The sequence below is a fragment of the Thamnophis elegans genome, chromosome 1 (genome assembly GCF_009769535.1).
Source record: "Thamnophis elegans isolate rThaEle1 chromosome 1, rThaEle1.pri, whole genome shotgun sequence".
Lineage (NCBI taxonomy): Eukaryota > Metazoa > Chordata > Lepidosauria > Squamata > Colubridae > Thamnophis > Thamnophis elegans.
In genome coordinates, this window is record NC_045541.1 from 69,130,603 (window position 1) to 69,147,262 (window position 16,660).

The 16,660-nt window shown below is 38.9% G+C and overlaps 1 protein-coding gene across 2 annotated transcripts; it reads right to left on the bottom strand.

Annotated features, from left to right (window-relative positions):
- Positions 1-222: 222 nt before the first annotated feature.
- Positions 223-15,508, bottom strand: LOC116509995 (cobalamin binding intrinsic factor-like). 2 transcript variants are annotated; one of them, XM_032219331.1, is made up of 9 exons: positions 15,403-15,508; positions 8,838-9,014; positions 6,559-6,702; positions 4,149-4,304; positions 3,426-3,592; positions 3,089-3,275; positions 2,283-2,418; positions 1,820-1,938; positions 223-715 (listed from the first exon to the last, which is right to left on the bottom strand). In XM_032219331.1, the coding sequence occupies exons 1-9, from the start codon at positions 15,464-15,466 to the stop codon at positions 654-656; spliced, it is 1,212 nt and encodes a 403-aa protein (XP_032075222.1). In that variant the 5' UTR covers positions 15,467-15,508; the 3' UTR covers positions 223-653. The 2 variants fall into 2 exon arrangements, with proteins under 2 accessions (XP_032075222.1, XP_032075212.1); XM_032219321.1 differs by lacking the exon at positions 15,403-15,508 and adding an exon at positions 11,020-11,300.
- Between the last annotated feature and the right edge of the window lie 1,152 nt (positions 15,509-16,660).

Consider the following 16,660-nt stretch of genomic DNA (forward strand, 5'->3'; position numbering starts at 1 on the left):
TGCCAAATGCCAAATGCCAAAGAGTAAGTTAACCAGAGGGAGGAAAACTTTCCCTTTTTGATAACAGCTATTCATTTATGTATTATGAATCTATGTATTTATTCAGTAAGGTGTATTTGTATTTCAATTACCGATATATTCATATTGTTTAAATTTATAATCATATATGTAAGTCAGCCTTTGCAAGTATTACTTAAGTGCCTTTTTATTTCAATTGTTTCAACTAGCCTTTAGATTCTATATGTTTAACTGCATTTTGAATCCCTATCTTTTCTTTCCCTATGCTGAATATACATAGCAACAAATAGCAACATTTGAGTAAAAATTGGCAGGGCTTTTTTTTTCCAAAATAGAAGTTTTTATTAGTATCATGTTGACTTGTAATCTACTTTTGCCTAGCAAAATGGATTTACTTTGTGAACGTGAAAGAAATCAGTACTTTACTATTGTTGGCATTTAGTTATTAAACAATTTAAAACCTACAGAACATTGCACACATCAAATCACTATTTCATTGTTATTCATTGCCAGAACTGTAACATATCAAAGTCGACGAGGAAGGCTTGGCTCTAAGTTGCCATAACTTTTTGACTCGAAGAAGATCATCTGATAAATACAAATTTAAACCTCAGTTCTTTATTATAGATAATAGTTCAGTATGTACTGAAGATGGCCACAATTAGCTCATTATCTCTCGGTTTGTAGCTGCCAACACCTGCCAACATAAAAAAAGATACTTTAAAGAGTAGAAAACAAATACTATATTCATATTTCCAAGTACACTGAAGCATTTTTTTAGAATCAAATCCAAAGTACTGCATACCCCTATCCACTATTCCAGGCATGTCCAAGCCACAGCCCATGAGTTGCATGTGGCCTTGGACAGTTAGTAATACAACACCACAGGATAATAAAAAAAACATAAAGGATGCTTGTTATTTAAATTAACCACATTATTAGCATTATGTGTGGTTCAAGACAATTCCTCTTCATTCAATGTGGCCCAGGCAAGACAAAGGATTGGACAACTATGTTCTATGCTATTATATACTTATGTCAGCTTTATGCACATCTGTAACTGAACATCACTAATGTTAGGCAATCATTCATTAGTTTAGAAGACCAGTTAGTCTTCTCAACCTTCTGTCCCTCTGTTTCCACTGAATCTTCACTTTGCTATTGTACTCCTCAACCTCTTCAACTTGATCCTTTGCTCAGTCTTTTTCCAGGACAACATTTCAGCCCTAACTTCATTTGATTGATGCCCTTGATTGATGCCCTTGGTTGATGCCCTTGGTTATTGTCTTCCTAGACTGTGCGCTGAACTGATTAATAACCTTGATTTTTCTTGAGTTGCATATCAGTCACTTCAGCAAATAGGTAAAATAGGTAAACAAATAGGTAAAATCTGTTTATTGTGTTTCTTCTGTATACCTTGCCCTTTGTGAATTGGGCATTTGAATAGGCTCTCAATTAATTGCAGCATTTTGGAAAACTTGTCTGAGGTCAAAAGCTAAGCAGGGTCAAAGCTGATTAGTCTGAATAGGCTATTTCTAGAACATCACACATAATTTCAGTGTTGCACTGAGAAAACTACCTAGATATATGAGTGAAATCATGAGGAGTTGAGCTTGACTTGAAGACTTTAGCATTTGAACAAGCATTATTATTTAGTCTAGTTGATGATGATGGTTATTATCCTATAGCTGCACATTCACTAACAAATTAATCATAATTAAGATGTGTGATAAAGGCTGCAGGTATCTGGAGGAACTATGTTGTATCTTTCAGCACTTTCCTTCTTCCCAAGAAAATGTACCTTGTTCAAGGGGTGTTTTGCCACTGAGGAACTGCCAGTAGGTCTTTTCATCGGTGCTGCCTCGGAGGCCATTGATAGAGGTGACCATGGGGCCCCAAGAGGTCTCCTCTGTTTCGAAGCTGCAAGGTGCCAAATTCATTAAAAATGTAGCAAGAAGGAAGGATGAATAAGAAAATGGTGAATTATATCTCAGTAATTTAAGGAGTATTTAATATACACACAAGAAAAAATGAAAGAACCAGAAAAGACCAAGAATGCTATAGGGGAAAATAGTTCATAGAAATCAAATATTCAAATGTATCCAGCTTCCAACCCAAAGACAGTTTAAAATACATTGGTGAATGTTTAAGGTTTCTTGAACTGAAAATAAGAAACACTTCACATCCTGGGCTGAATGCCCCCCTGCCCCCGCTTAAAAGTTCAGAGACAGAATTCATAATGAATCTACCAGGAGTCTATTTACCTGAATTCACTTGCATTAAGTTGTTGAGCGGCTTTCAAGACAGCGAGCAGCACAGAACCCTTTGGCACTTTCACAGTTATGGAATGCTCGAAGTAAGATCCTATTAGTTTATTGATTACTTTATATTGCACTGTTACTGCAAAGAAAGAGAAGAGAAGGGAGATGAGAAAGAACTCATTACACCCTTAGCATCTAATGCCAATCCTAGGCTTGAGCAGTTGAGATGAGGGGTAGGCATGAGCTGAGACTGGGAAGCACAAATTGGGATCCATTTGAAGATGCTTAAAATGTTACTATGGTTAGCAGCGGCGGTTGAGTTTCATCATTATGGATGATCCATTCAGTAGAAGTGTCAGATCCATAACAGTGAGTTAAATGGATCATTCCAAAATAGGCAATCCTCAGCCCCACAACACCTTTCCTTTTTTAAAAAAAAATCCAGAATTAAGTGAAAGTTAGAATCAAGCTATGTGATAGTTGGATAACTTTGGGAGCATAACTTTGTGGAGCATTATCTGATTGTTCCCAATGTCATTAGATACTAAATGGCATGACTGTGTTCCCTTGTTTTCATTTCCAACATTCATCAGTTCCTTTCTTCCAGAATAATTCCAGTGTCTCGAAGGTAATCAATATTAGCAAAACTTTACCTGTTCCTGGGATAGAAAGGTAGTGATGGGGAATGCGGACCTATAATGCAGAACTCATGACTCAATCTCATTCTAGACGAATCTGCTGTTTTTTCTTCTTCAGACAACAAGGGAGGTGCCAGAGGAGTTTCTTTCTACTAAAAGAGGTTGCCTTACCAGTTTCGGAGTTGCAAATGGGACTTCTCACATCCAAATACGTTTTGCCCACCAGGGAAGGCAGGATCTGAGAAGTAGCAGCTGGAGTGCTAAAGGCTCCTTCGATGATCTTCTGCAACACTTCATTCAAGGTCTTTGAGCAATTCCATGCATTAGCAGATTGGAACTCAGAAGTAACACTGAGAGCCTGGGGGGAGAGGGGAACAAAGAGAGAGAGGGGGAACGAGAGAGGGAGAGAGAAGGATGTGGGGGAGAGAGACATGCTCAGTAAGATTCAAAGGGATAAAAGACCAGGTTGCTGGATTTTCATCCCTCCCAAATAAAAGGTCAGATGTACCTGCATTGCAAGGCCAGTGCTATAGATATTTCCGAGGAGGCCATTATCTTGCTGTTTATTAAGGATTTGCTCTATGGTGTGCTTTAAGGCTTCTGTAATTTGGCTCTGAGATGAGCTCCTTCCTTCATACACACAGAACAGTGCCAGACTTGCTACGGCACCAGTATCTGTGAATTATATCAAACAATTGAGTGCACAGTGAGGAGAAAATCAGGAGTATTTGCCAATCTAGGAAGAATCATGGATCTCTTTGGTATAGGACCCGGACAATAGCAGATATCTGAGAGAAGCAGGCCAAATTGGAAACGGCTGCTTATTACAAGTTGTCATTGTGGATAGTGTAATGCAGTGGCCCCCAAAGTTTTTGGCACCAGGGATTGATTTTGTGGAAGACAATGTTTCCACAGATGGGGGGCAGGAGGGTGGAGAAGAGGAAGAAGGTTTTGGTTTTGCTCACTCACAACTGGTACCAGTCCATGGCCTGTGAGTTGGGGACCCTTGGTTTAATGGTTAATGGATTCCCAGCTTATCAATCATTTGTTCACCATGACGTTCCCCAGGGTCTCACTCACCATCTCTTAGTCCAGCCTATTTCCCAGGATCATTAAAGGGTATTATTAAGAGGTCTATCTTGAAGTCCTTCAAAGCTTAGAATAAAAAGGTAATTTAAAATCATATTCAAAATGATATATGTGCTTGTGTCTCTGTGAAGCATTATCTTACCTACAGAATAACGACCATCAAATTGGAAACGATTATCCTGGGCTGCCTTGGCCAGGGTGGTGGCAGCAATTTCTAATTCTGGACTTTTTTCTACACACAGAGCCAAAGTATCTAGCGCCAATTGGTAGTAGGTTGTCTTGGGAGTCCCAGTGGTACCTGAAAAGTAAGCATGTTTAGCAGTTACTTCCTGCTACCTTCAGCCTGTTACTGTTTGGAGGTTGAGTTCAAAACGAGGCAGAAATGGAAAACTAATTCTAAACAGTAGTTATTGGAGGAGGAGAGATCTGAAATCACAAACTAGCTATACTTCAGTGGGATCCCCATGGAATTAATAACCATAATGGTGCAGGATTCACAAAAAATAACCTTTTATCAACTAGCATTTTCCAGATCTGTAGAAATCAATTGCAGAATTCCCCAGCTGGAATCAAAACTGAAGTCTACTCACCTGGAAGATGTCCAGGTGCTTGTGTATGGGGAATGATTGGTTTTGTAGCTGCAGATTTTCCCCTCTAAGTTGGAAGGCAAGTTAGGTTTAAATACTGGGGAAATGATGAGAATGGGCAGAAAATGAAGTTCCATTCTCCTGCTGCATGAGAGTTTATAATGCTATAGGGTGAATTTCCCAAAAGGGCTATAAACCTTTCCTAGGCATAATTTATAATACTACCTATCAGTGGTGGGTTTCAAATTTTTTAAAACCTCTTCTATAGGTGTCGCCTGCTTTGTGGGAGTGGCTTGCCGGCCATATGACCAGGTGGGAGTAGTTTGCCAGCCATGTGACTGAGTCAGAGTGGCTTGGCAGTCATGTGACTGGGTGGGCGTGGCCAACTTGCAAAATGTGGTGAAACTCACTTAACAACGCTCTTGCTTAGCAACCAAAATGTTGGCTCGGAAACTCTGGCATTGAAACACGCAAGTCTTAAAGCTGTCAAGTTACAAGACCCTTGCACCCCTAACCCTTTAGAAAAAAAAACCCCAGGGGTGTTCAAACTTGATAGGTTTAAGACTTGTGGACTTCAACTCCCAGAATTCCTCCTCTCGCTCTTCATCTTGATGATGTGCGGATGGGCAGGGGGAGGGAGCTGGAACCGGTTCTAAACGGCACTGTAGATTTGTGGAACCTCTTCTATAGAAGAGGTTAGAACTGCCAGGAACCCACCTCTACTACCTACCCTATAATATGGACAGTCGTTAAAATCATTTGTTTTGCAACTGTTCAAAGTTACAAGGCTGTCATAGTGTCTACATAGTCATGTGACCAAAATTCAGGACCTTGGCCACCAGTATGTACCATATTTACAACAGTGGCTGTGTCCTGTGGTCAAGTGATTGCTATTTGCAACCTTCCCAGCAGGCTTTTGACAAGCAAAATCAATAGGTGAAATCAGATCTGAATAATGTCTACATGATTCACTTAACAACTGCAGTGGTTTACTTAACAGCCATGACAAAAAACGGTTATGAAATCAGGCATGACTCACTTAGCAACCATCCTGCTTAACAATGGAAATTCAGGTTCCAATTATGGTCATATTTCAAAGACTACTTGTTCTGACTGTTAGAAATTCAGGATAGATGAGATTAATTGCTAGATTGCTAAACTGGATTTTGTACTTTATGAATTCTACTCTGTCTAGCACAGAATTGCCTGAACTAAGACAAATCTTCCCCACAATTTCATCAGTACAACATCATCTTTCAGAGATCTTGCAAAGATTTTGCTATTTTCATTGGTTTTTATGTACAATGTTGATTGGCAGAAAATGTGGTATGCTGCATGGGAAAGTTTAGCTATAGTATCTGGTCTTTTATTGTTAATATTTTTATTGTACCTAGATACAGATTTATTTTTGTGGACAACTGCCAAGAATTTGATTTATGATGGGTAGCTATATAAAAGTTTTGAATAAATAAATGCATATTACAAATCCATCCTCAATTATCATTACCAGGCTGGATCAATTTTGCAGCTGTTATAATAGTTCATTTTCTTCCTTTAAAAAATAGGAAAATATTGCAAAATGCAAAATGTGGGGTCAGAATTCACAGCAGGATCTGTATTCCAACAGCAGATTGATTTGGCTGTCATCTGCATTGTGAAATAGGGAGAAAGGGGATTTGAGTTATCTGGGGGAAAGTTGTACAGATATTTTAAGTTGTACCAGTCTTTCAAATGTAAAAAAGAATACGTTACTTGCAACTGAGACAAAGAACAGACATTGCCAACATGGCTAAGAGAGCAATTATAATACACTACCAATTGGGCATTTCAGTTCAATTGAATACCATCCTTGGAGGCAATGTTGGGGGAAGAGCACAGAGAGTCAAGAAGCCATGCATTAACCATCCTTTTGTATCTTTTTATTTGAGTGAAAGCTAGGAATCTAATTCCCATTTGTCTTCTTACCAATATGCGTAATCTCTTCCTTTGTTTTCTCTTCAAGAACTTGGACCAGGTTGACATGTTTTTCTGGCGTACTGACATTAGCAGGATTCTGGCAGGAGGACCGAAGAGCTAGGACATAAAGGGCCACTTTGCCAGAGGTCATCTCTGCAAGAAGGGATAAGAGAGGACAAAGACTGAGTAAGCAATGCTTCAAAAGCAATTAAGAACCCTTTCCCATCCTGGCTGGAAGTCTAGACTGCAGCCCAAAACATCTCAGAGAGCTGCTTTAAAAATGGAGATATACAATGACTGGAATCAGACTTGTGGAGGCTTATCTACTGGTTCTCAAGGGAACTGCCAGTTGAATGAGATTCTTGTAATATAGATGATCAACAATTAAAAAAACGTTTTGGCCTATTCATGAAATTGTTCTGGTTCCCTGTGCCAAACAGTAACAGGGAAACATTTAGCCAAGTTTGTCAAGTATAGATATATGATCATAATGAAAATTTTGCATTGTACAGGTAATCCTCAAGTTACGAATGTAATAGAGCCTGCCAATTCGCAATCTAAGGATTTGTTAATTGGATCACATTATATGAATGTGATCCCTCTCTGCTTTCTCCAATGCATTAGTTAATAAAATGCACAGATTGTTAAGTGCACATGAGGTATTTCGGGGGGGGGGGGAGACCATGGAGGCCCTGCTTCCAACCACCCAACACCTCCTCCCACCCACTAAGCTATCTCATGCTCCCCTTACAATCTCCTGGGGTCCCCCTACTTCCGTGATGGCGAACCTGTAGCACACGGAGCCATTTGTCAGGGCACGTGAGGCTTTGGCCAGCTGACTTCGGCCTTCTTTTGAGGCCATTTTTCACCCTCCGGAGGTTTCCTTGGAGCTTCCAGAGCACGAAAAACCAGCCCTATAGACAAACTGAAAATTTGGGGATGTACTTCTGGTTTGCTCATAAGGCCAGTTTTAGCCCTCCGGAGCCTTCATGAGGCTTCCCTGAAGACTCCGGAGGGCGAAAAACGACCATACAATCATACCGGAAGTCACTTTCAGAACTTCCGGTTTGTCCGTAGGGCCGGTTTGGTCAGCGCTGTTCCCTCCCCACCATGCTCCTATAAAGCGTCTGGAGCCTGGGGAGGGTGAAAAAAACATGCCAAAAATGGGGGGGGACACTGGTTGTGCACACATGCGCGCTGGGGTCGTGCACATAGCATTATGGGTGTGGCACACCCGCGCACGACCCCCTCTGCACTCCCCCTGCTTTTGGCCTGTTTGCCCAAACTGGTATAAAAAAAGCTTAACAAAGTAAAAAAAAGTTCCGACTATCAGCTGTCCTGCACAATGGTAGGAACTGCTCAGATTCACTTTTGGGGCATTGGGCAGCCTTGGTGAGTCTAAAGGAGTGCGATCTCATGCTCCTTCAGGCTTCTGTCCTCTGAACCAAAAGCTTTTGCAAAAGGGACGGACACCTGAAGGAGTGCAAGATTGCTCCACTGAAGGCTTCCATCCCCTTTGCAAAAACTTTCGTGTGGAGAACAGAAGCTCCTCTGCAGACTTCCATTCCCCATGCCAAAAGTCTTTTGCAAAGGAGATAGAAGAATGTGTAAGAACACAGGATCTAATGAAAACATCTTCACCATCGTCTGAGAAGGCGACCACTTTTCTGCCACACGGCCCTGACTCTGCAGATGTTCGAAAGGTAAATGAGTGATCGGTGACAAGGTGGGAGGAGCCATTGGGCTAGCATAGCAGATCCAATGCCTGTTATGTCCCTGTGGGTGGGTGGGGGAATAGGCAGGGGGAATGTTGCAGTGTCTCTGTGGTTGGTCGTAAGGGTAAACGCAACATGTGCTGCAACATTCGTAACTCCGGGACTGTATCATGAGTACTTTGGGGGATGGTGTCATAACTTTGAACCATCGCTAAGTGTCCTATCATAACTTGAGGACTACCTATAGTGTTCTGCCCATTATATTACCAAGAAAAAGTGGCAATTCTAGAAATAGAATTGGTCTTACTAAGTTTTAATTAAGTTTGGGAGGTACATCGTAGTCAAAACTAGGATATACTAGTAAAAACAAAATAAATCATAAAGCTTCATAGTACTTTTCATTATCTCTTCAGCTTAGCGTGTTCCCTACAGTTTTCAAAAGTGACACATGAAAAACTATTTCCACATTTCCTCTTTCCAAAAGGGAACAAACTAAAGATATGAACTGGTTCAAAGTAGTTATAGAAATCAATAAACCCATTTATGTAAAAACTTCTCATTTCAATATCATACCTGTTCCAGCTGTTTCTTTTATTTGCCTCACCAACTGTGTTATCACACTAAGACTGTGGTCTTCAGCCAGGGTCAAAGCAATCAGGACACTGGGATCAGGTTTAATCTGTAGGCTGGCCCAATTTTCCAGTTGAGTTTGGAGGCCTCTAACCAACCATTGCTGATCACTCGGGACATCTAGAACAAAGACACCAGAGGTTTACCAAGAACAGCACCTGTTCCTAGAGTACCCTGATGAAGCTTGTCAACAGAAATGCATTTCAGCCTCAGAAATTGTCTCTATTATTTTTTTCCTTCTGCATTGGTAGCATTTGGGGCTCTTGCTCTTTTTTTGCACACCAAAATTTTTGTTCACTAGTGAGTTCTGTAATTATAATATGGATAACTTCAAATTCTTTGTATATGTCATGCACGATCCATACAACTGAATTGTTAATATTCATGTTGCAGACTTGTTATTCATAAAGGTATCAAGATCTCTGTGAATTTATCTGCTTTTGGGCAAAAACATTGCACATGAACTTTATCACTGACTGTGAGCCAAAAAAACAACAACACTATTTAGTTATCGGTATACATTTAATTTTTTCCCCACTTTTGTTTCTCACTGTACTTCTTTTTTTTTCTATTGAGGCTATATACAATTGTCTGAGCCTCACCTTCAGCTATGAATGTGGATATTTTGCTAAACTACAACTAAGGGATTGGATCCTAGCCAAAATTGCCATCCCACATACCCTTGTGCAAGGTTTTGTCACAGTTAATGCAATCAAACTTACCCCTTTCTTGCTCTATTTAAGCTGAACTGACTTATGGAAATCAATTGCAGAAGATACAATACATACAAGTTTAAGTGCCATTATTTTCAGTAGGAATACAGATCAAGTAAGTGAAGTAAATTAATCCAGTTCAATACACGTGAAGCATTTTTGCTCAATGAGGCACTAAGCATTTGACTTTTTGTATATCATCTTCTGAGGGGCTACTTTCCTATTCTCTGTGTCTTCTACTGACTCACTGTGATCAATGAAGCAAATGAAGTTATAGTAATGGATCAGCAGGTGATGGTGGTGGGACTTAGATAGGTTGCTGGTCATTATCTCTAAACAGCTGCTTCCCCAACTTCCTTCTGTCACTTCGTATAGTCTTTTGATAATATTGTTGAAAATTATCCCATTGACACACATTGGTGTGCATATTATACCAACACAGGCATTTGGAAGGCTTTTAGGTACGGAAAGGTTGCACTATGATTTTATTGCATTCCAGATCATATCAACAGCACAAAAGGAGATAAACCAGTTTCTGCATTGTACTACTTTATTTTTCTACATACAGAAAGTGATTATTTAGCTCTATAAATCTGTATAGAAACTATTTGTGTGTTCGGAAAGCTAATGTGCATGCTTACTTGGAATCTTAACTCTCAAGTTCAATTAGGTGGGAATCATATGAGAAAAAGCTTTCTCACCATGTCTTGTTTTTATTAAGAAGATTGAGAAGATTTGGGTAGGGCACAGTTTTTCGGTTTCATCATTAATGAGGAGAACAGAAACTGGCAGTCATGATGGCTCAAGTTCACAGTTCAGTTACAAAACTATTTCATGAAGGAAACTTGATCCAGCCTAAGCACCCTCTACGCATCAATATTTTATTCAGTGCACAAACATTTGAAATGTTTACATACATTATCTAGGGTTGGGCAAAGAGACATTTTGCACAGTATATTAGTGCAAATGCAGCACTTCCTTTTGAATCGTTAAAACAACTGGGTCCTTGGCGAAGCGCAGGGGGCTGCTGCAAAAGTTCGTTCTAGCTGTCTTATGTGCACTGCAGACATTTTTGGTGAGGCTATCAGTGAAATAATGTGACTGCATGTGCATATGGAGACTCTCAGTGATAGCCTTTGAAACATTTACCTGAGCCTTGGAAAGGACAGCTGCAAAGATGGGCTTTCAACTGTGTAAGAGACCTACTGCCACTTAAATATAAGTAAACCCTGCCCCTACTTGATCACCGTGACCAACCCATTTGGAGATCTCCAAATGTGTTGGACTATAACTCCTTCAGTCAAGTTATAGACTGACTCTCATATCATCCTTCAGTCAAGTTATTAGGTTAAGGGACAAGCATCAGGTTAAGAATGGCTAATGCAAGAGGAAAATTAACTTGAAATACCTACAGCAAGTTCCTGAAGAACTGGAAGCAGCATTAGTGACTGTGTAGAACACACACATGACAATAGTGAAGAGGAACATTTTGGGCTCAGATGTGGGTATATCCTTTCTTAGATCAAACCTTCCTTGATGTGGCAGAATATTGGAAGTCAGGGGTGAAAACTTGCTTGTCTTCCTTTATATAAACTGCCAGGACAGCTCTGGATCCTCCCTACCAACCTTTCACCTTCGAAAAGTCCCTTCAATTTCTAGCACTGTTGACTTTCCTTTGCTTATCTCAGTTTCCTCAACACTGGGACTGACAAGGTGATGCCAAAGAATAAAAGGCTTTTATTTTAAAAGGAAAATTGGTGGGTTGCTTATTAGCGTAACTTGGCAAGATGTTGCATACCATCTCTGAAAGAATAGCCACCTGCTAAGTAAGCATTTGTTGAGTCACGTAGGTTAACGCCTAGGATGGGATAAATTTCACAGAAGAGAAGTTGTGTTGAGGAAGTTGTGACCTTCCGACCTTTCTTGCCCAGGAAAAATAGTACTGTATCTTCCTCCAGGGTTCATGCTTAAAAAGGCTAAAGAAATGGCATTGTTAGGCTACTCTAGAGAAATAGAAGATGGCAACAGATCTTCTCCTAGGCCTTTTTGCTACCATCCACATGTCACCGTGTATGCCAAAACTGTGTCTCTTAAAAACACACTATTGCTCTAAATGATCCTACATTCAGAACAGTGGTGGTTTCCGGATTCCATTCCAACCGGTACGGAATGGTTGGAATGGCTGCGGCGTCACCCACATGGACGCATGCAGTGCACACGCACATGCGCAAGGCACGTGCATGCATCATACTTGCCTGCGACGCTACCACAAGCCTTTGTGATGTTCCAGCTGCTCGGCAGAGCATCACGCAGGCGCCGTACATGACATGTGCATGTGCAGAAGGGCCAAAAGCTTAAAGCACATGTAATTAGCAAAGGTGGGCAGGTGGGCCCTTCGGAGCACTGTACTGGAATGGTATCTGGTGCTCCTGGCAGGCTCCAGTGTGCCCGTACCCAGACGTACTGCCTGCAACCCACCACTGATTCAGAAATAAGTTTGTTCAGGTTTTTTTAAATGCAAGTGTAGAACCATGTGGAAAAACACAATGGTACAATAATTATTATAGCAACGTCATGCAGATACTAGAAGCTCTTCAGAAATGAGTGTTGAATTAACAGAATTAGATCAGGTATTAACATGAAAAATTAATAAAAAATATATAGCTATTTGTTAAGTATTAAGAAGGAAGAGGAGCAAGTAAAAGAGACAATGATAGTATGGTCTAAAAATTTTAGCTATTCGATTGAGTTAGATAATGGTACAATAATTATTATAGCAATGTCAAGCAGATACTATAAGCTCTTCAGAAATGAGTGTTGAATTAACAGAATTAGATCATATATTAACAGATGAAAAATTAATAAAGAAATATATAGCTATTTGTTAAGTATTAAGAAGGAAGAGGAACAAGTAAAAGAAACAATGATAGTATGGTCTAAAAATTTTAGCTATTCGATTGAGTTAGATAATGGTCCAATAATTATTATAGCAATGTCAAGCAGATACTATAAGCTCTTCAGAAATGAGTGTTGAATTAACAGAATTAGATCATATATTAACAGATGAAAAATTAATAAAGAAATATATAGCTATTTGTTAAGTATTAAGAAGGAAGAGGAACAAGTAAAAGAAACAATGATAGTATGGTCTAAAAATTTTAGCTATTCAATTGAGTTAGATAAATGGCAGAAATTATGGGATAGAAATTATAAATTAACAATGTCTACTGCAAACAAAGAAAATCTTTATAAAATGTTTTATAGATGACATTTTCACCCTCAAGGTTAGCAAAGATGTTTAAAGATAAATCTGCAAAATGTTGGAAATGTCACAAGATACCTGGTTCATACTATCATATGTGGTGGACATGTCAAAAAGCGAAATAATGTTGGACAAAAATACATACATGGCTGGAAAAAATGATAAAAGCAGCATATAGATTTGAAATCAGAGACATTCTTGTTGGGCATTTTACCAGAAAAGTAACAAAGGGAATGTAAAATCTGATTTTACATGTATTGACTGCAACAAGAATAGTATTTGCACAACAATGGAAAAGTGAAGAGATCCCAACAGATGAAGATGTGATTAGAAAAATATTAGAAAGTATGTATTAGATACTATGTAGGTATTAGAATGTAGGTATTAGAATGATAGATAAGTTGACTAGAATATGATGGTCAGAAATTACTGTACACTAGCACTGTTTAAAATAGTATATATGTTATTTTGTTTTTACCTTTGTTTTATGGCAAGTGGAACGCCAGGACAATTACATTGTATTCAATATATTTATATGTCAACAATAAAAATATATTTTAAAAAGAAAAATATTATAATGTGCAGAAATGGATAAGCCGATATTACAATTAAGGAAAAGAAAGAAACTGTTTTTTTACTTGGGACTTATTTTATGAATGGTTAGCTGACAAAAACAGGGAAATATATGGAAGGATCAGTGATATAAGGAAAATATGTTAATTTGGTTAAACAAATAGTATGATTATTATTGTTATTAATATAATTGATATTAATGCAATGAATATTGTTGTAAATACTTTGATTATTATTTCCTAAAATGATTTGTACCCAGACAACACACTGTTCAATTGAAATTGGAATTTTTGTATGCTATAAAATAAAATAAAAACTTATTACAAAGAAAGAAAGAAAGAGAAAGGAAGGAAGGAAGGAAGGAAGGAAGGAAGAAAGAAAGAAAGAAAGAAAGAAAGAAGTGATCAAGGCCAGCCCAAATTGCAGAAATGCATCCTACTCTTCTTGAGTTTACCTCTCTGGAGGATCAAAGGCTTTTCCTTAAGTGTCAAAGCTTAAATGGAGCTTTTGGGGCAATTCCTCTGATTACTAAATGAGAGATGGGCATTATGCATATATTCAGTTAGTGTAATTCTGCTGATATTGCTGGAATTCTGAGTATGTTTTACTTTATTTTTCAAATCTCACACCTTAACCATGAAAGCCACTGGGTGACTTTAGGCTAGTCACTCTCTCTTAGCCCAACCCAGCTCACAGGGTTTTTGTTGTGGGGAAAATAGGAGGAGGAAGTTATGTTCACTGCCTTGAGTCACTTGTAAAAATAATAAATAGTAAAAAGCAATACCACTTAGACTTATAATCCACCCCATAGTGCTTTAGAGACCTCTCTAAGTGGTTTACAGAGTCAGCATATTGCCCCTGACCATCTGGGTCCTCATTTTGCCGACCTCAGAAGGATGGGAGGCTTGCCTGACCTTCAACTAGATGTACTCTAGCCAAAAAGAGGGTAGGATTTGATGTCAAGAAGATGAAAAGGAGGGTGAATATGGAGATGGAGACAACTGGAGCTGACAAAATTGATATGAGAAAAATCTAATTCAGTCACCTAATCCAATTGCGGTATTAAAAATTCAACTTAATCGCCCAATTTGTAGGAAATTGTTAAAGTTTTTCAGGGTATGAAGATAAGCTTTCGTCTCTGTGGATTGCTGCAGAGTCTCAGCAAAAGTTCAAGGAAATGATGTTGCATAAGGCAGAACTGTGTGAATGACCAGGTGAGCAATGAGTTTTGGAGGACAGATTAATCTGAATTCTTTTTGAGGATTCATTTCCAAAACATTTCCCTGAATGAAGAAATTAGTATGATTACCGCTAAGGCAATCTGTCTTAAGACACAACAAAGGAACAATTCAGAACCACTGTAGTCTTTTCAATGTCTCATAAATCAAGTTATTGCCGGAAAACTATAATAATACATTGGAAATGGAACTTGGACAATGTTAGTGGTGATAATTCATTTTTCTTACCCAACTAAGAATCTGGTGGTATGGATAGTAATACATAGACTACTGTGCCAAATTTGGAACAGATAATAAAAGACATGGTAAGATATGTTATGCCAATAAGAGTTCCCTAATAATAGGGAATTGATATAAAACAAAGATCAGTTATAGTAAATCTGTTATTCTTAAATTCTGTGTACCTGCATAGTTGTATTAATTAATTATTTTATCATGGAAGGAGATTATGTTCTTCCTTCCAAGGAAATTGATGCTGAGCATCCATTAACATTCCCAAAATCACCCTTTAAAAGTGGAACACAGGCAGCTAACAGTAGGAAAGCAAAAACTTTGAAGTTGATTACATCCATAAAAAAGCTAGTGAAGCATAAGTTATCACAGCCGATTGTTGGTACTGAGGAAAATGTATTGTGTTTTCTAAGAGCACCCCTTGAAATAAAGGAAATAAGGACCTAAGGAACTAGGAATCCAAATGGCCACATCCAGTTTTTTCTACTTACCACAGCTAAAGCACTGCTGCCCTGGGCTGAGAAGCAGGAGCAGGAATCCCACTAGGGCTCTCATTATCAAGCAGGACTATCATGCAATGTGAGGAGCACAGGGAAGTATTTATGCTGTGATTGAAAAGTAGAGGCAGCAGGCTCCTCCCTTGTCCTGTTATTTTCCCATAACAAAGCAAGAGGTGTTGAGTAATGCCTCCTAATGTGGACATGTCCTTCAAGACATGAAGGCTGACACAACTGTGATTGTAAGGTGGGTGATGAGTACTACTGAAATATTATTCCCAGAGAGTCCTGTTTAATAATAAAACAAGGTTCAACTAAAACCATTGGATGAGCCAAATGTTTATCTTGCCCAGTTTTCAGTTTTGTAGTCAAAGATCAGAGAAGAAAGAAGAGATTAGATGAGTTTCGCCCCATTTTATGACTTTTCTTGCCACATTTGTTAAGTGAATCACTGTAGTTGTTAATAACACAAGGTGTTAAATAAATCTGTTTTTTCCATTGACCTTGCTTGTCAGGAGGTTACAAAAGATGATCATATGACCCTGGGACACTGCAACCGTCATAAATATGAGTCAGTTGCCAAGCATCTGAATTTTGATCATGTGACCATAGGGATGCTGCAACCGTCATAAATATGAAAACAAGTATCAAAACCTGGTTTGCTAGTTGCCGTGTGCCCCAAGGGGAGGGGTTGTTGGTGGAGGTAATTGATAGGGTAAAATCCTTGCTGTCTGTCCCTTTGGTTCTATTTTTACATATAGTCTTTAAAACTTGTTTTTAGGAGGCAAAACCTACTTAACCACTGCCTCACTTAGCAACAGAAACTTTGGGTTCAATTATGGTCATAAGTCGAGCTACCTGTACTCAGGTAGGATAATCAATTAGAGGCTAAGATCTGTGCCTTCTCACTGGCAAATTTCAAAGATCTACAGAGTAAGAGGATGAGGTTAAAACTAGAACCCAATGTCCTTTTAAATAAGTTACCGGGAAAAGGGTTGTTTCAATTAATACCTCTGCACATATTACATACTAATATGTAATTACATAGTGTAGGAAGTTAGCACCCAGCCCTCTCCTAGAAAAATGAAATATCCTAGGAAATATTGAAAAGGCAGAATATTATATTTCTCCGGATGTGAAAAGAGAGAAACATGTCATAAAGACAAAGTAGCTCCCTGCAGCTTCCTGCCCATCCCCCTTTGTCAATGGGCCATTAAGATGCCCAAGCCAGTCTATTCTACATAATAAAGAA

Bases quoted from the DNA above. Each gene is read 5' to 3' on its own strand.
- LOC116509995 (XM_032219321.1), bottom strand. From the start codon at position 11,095: ATGTTCCTCTTCACTATTGTCATGTGTGTGTTCTACACAGTCACTAAT. The intron at 4,305-6,558 runs GTAAGAAGACAA...CTTACTTTTCAG, and splicing joins GGAAGAGATTACGCATATTG to GTACCACTGGGACTCCCAAG. The intron at 716-1,819 runs GTACATTTTCTT...TTATGTTGGCAG, and splicing joins CAAAACACCCCTTGAACAAG to GTGTTGGCAGCTACAAACCG.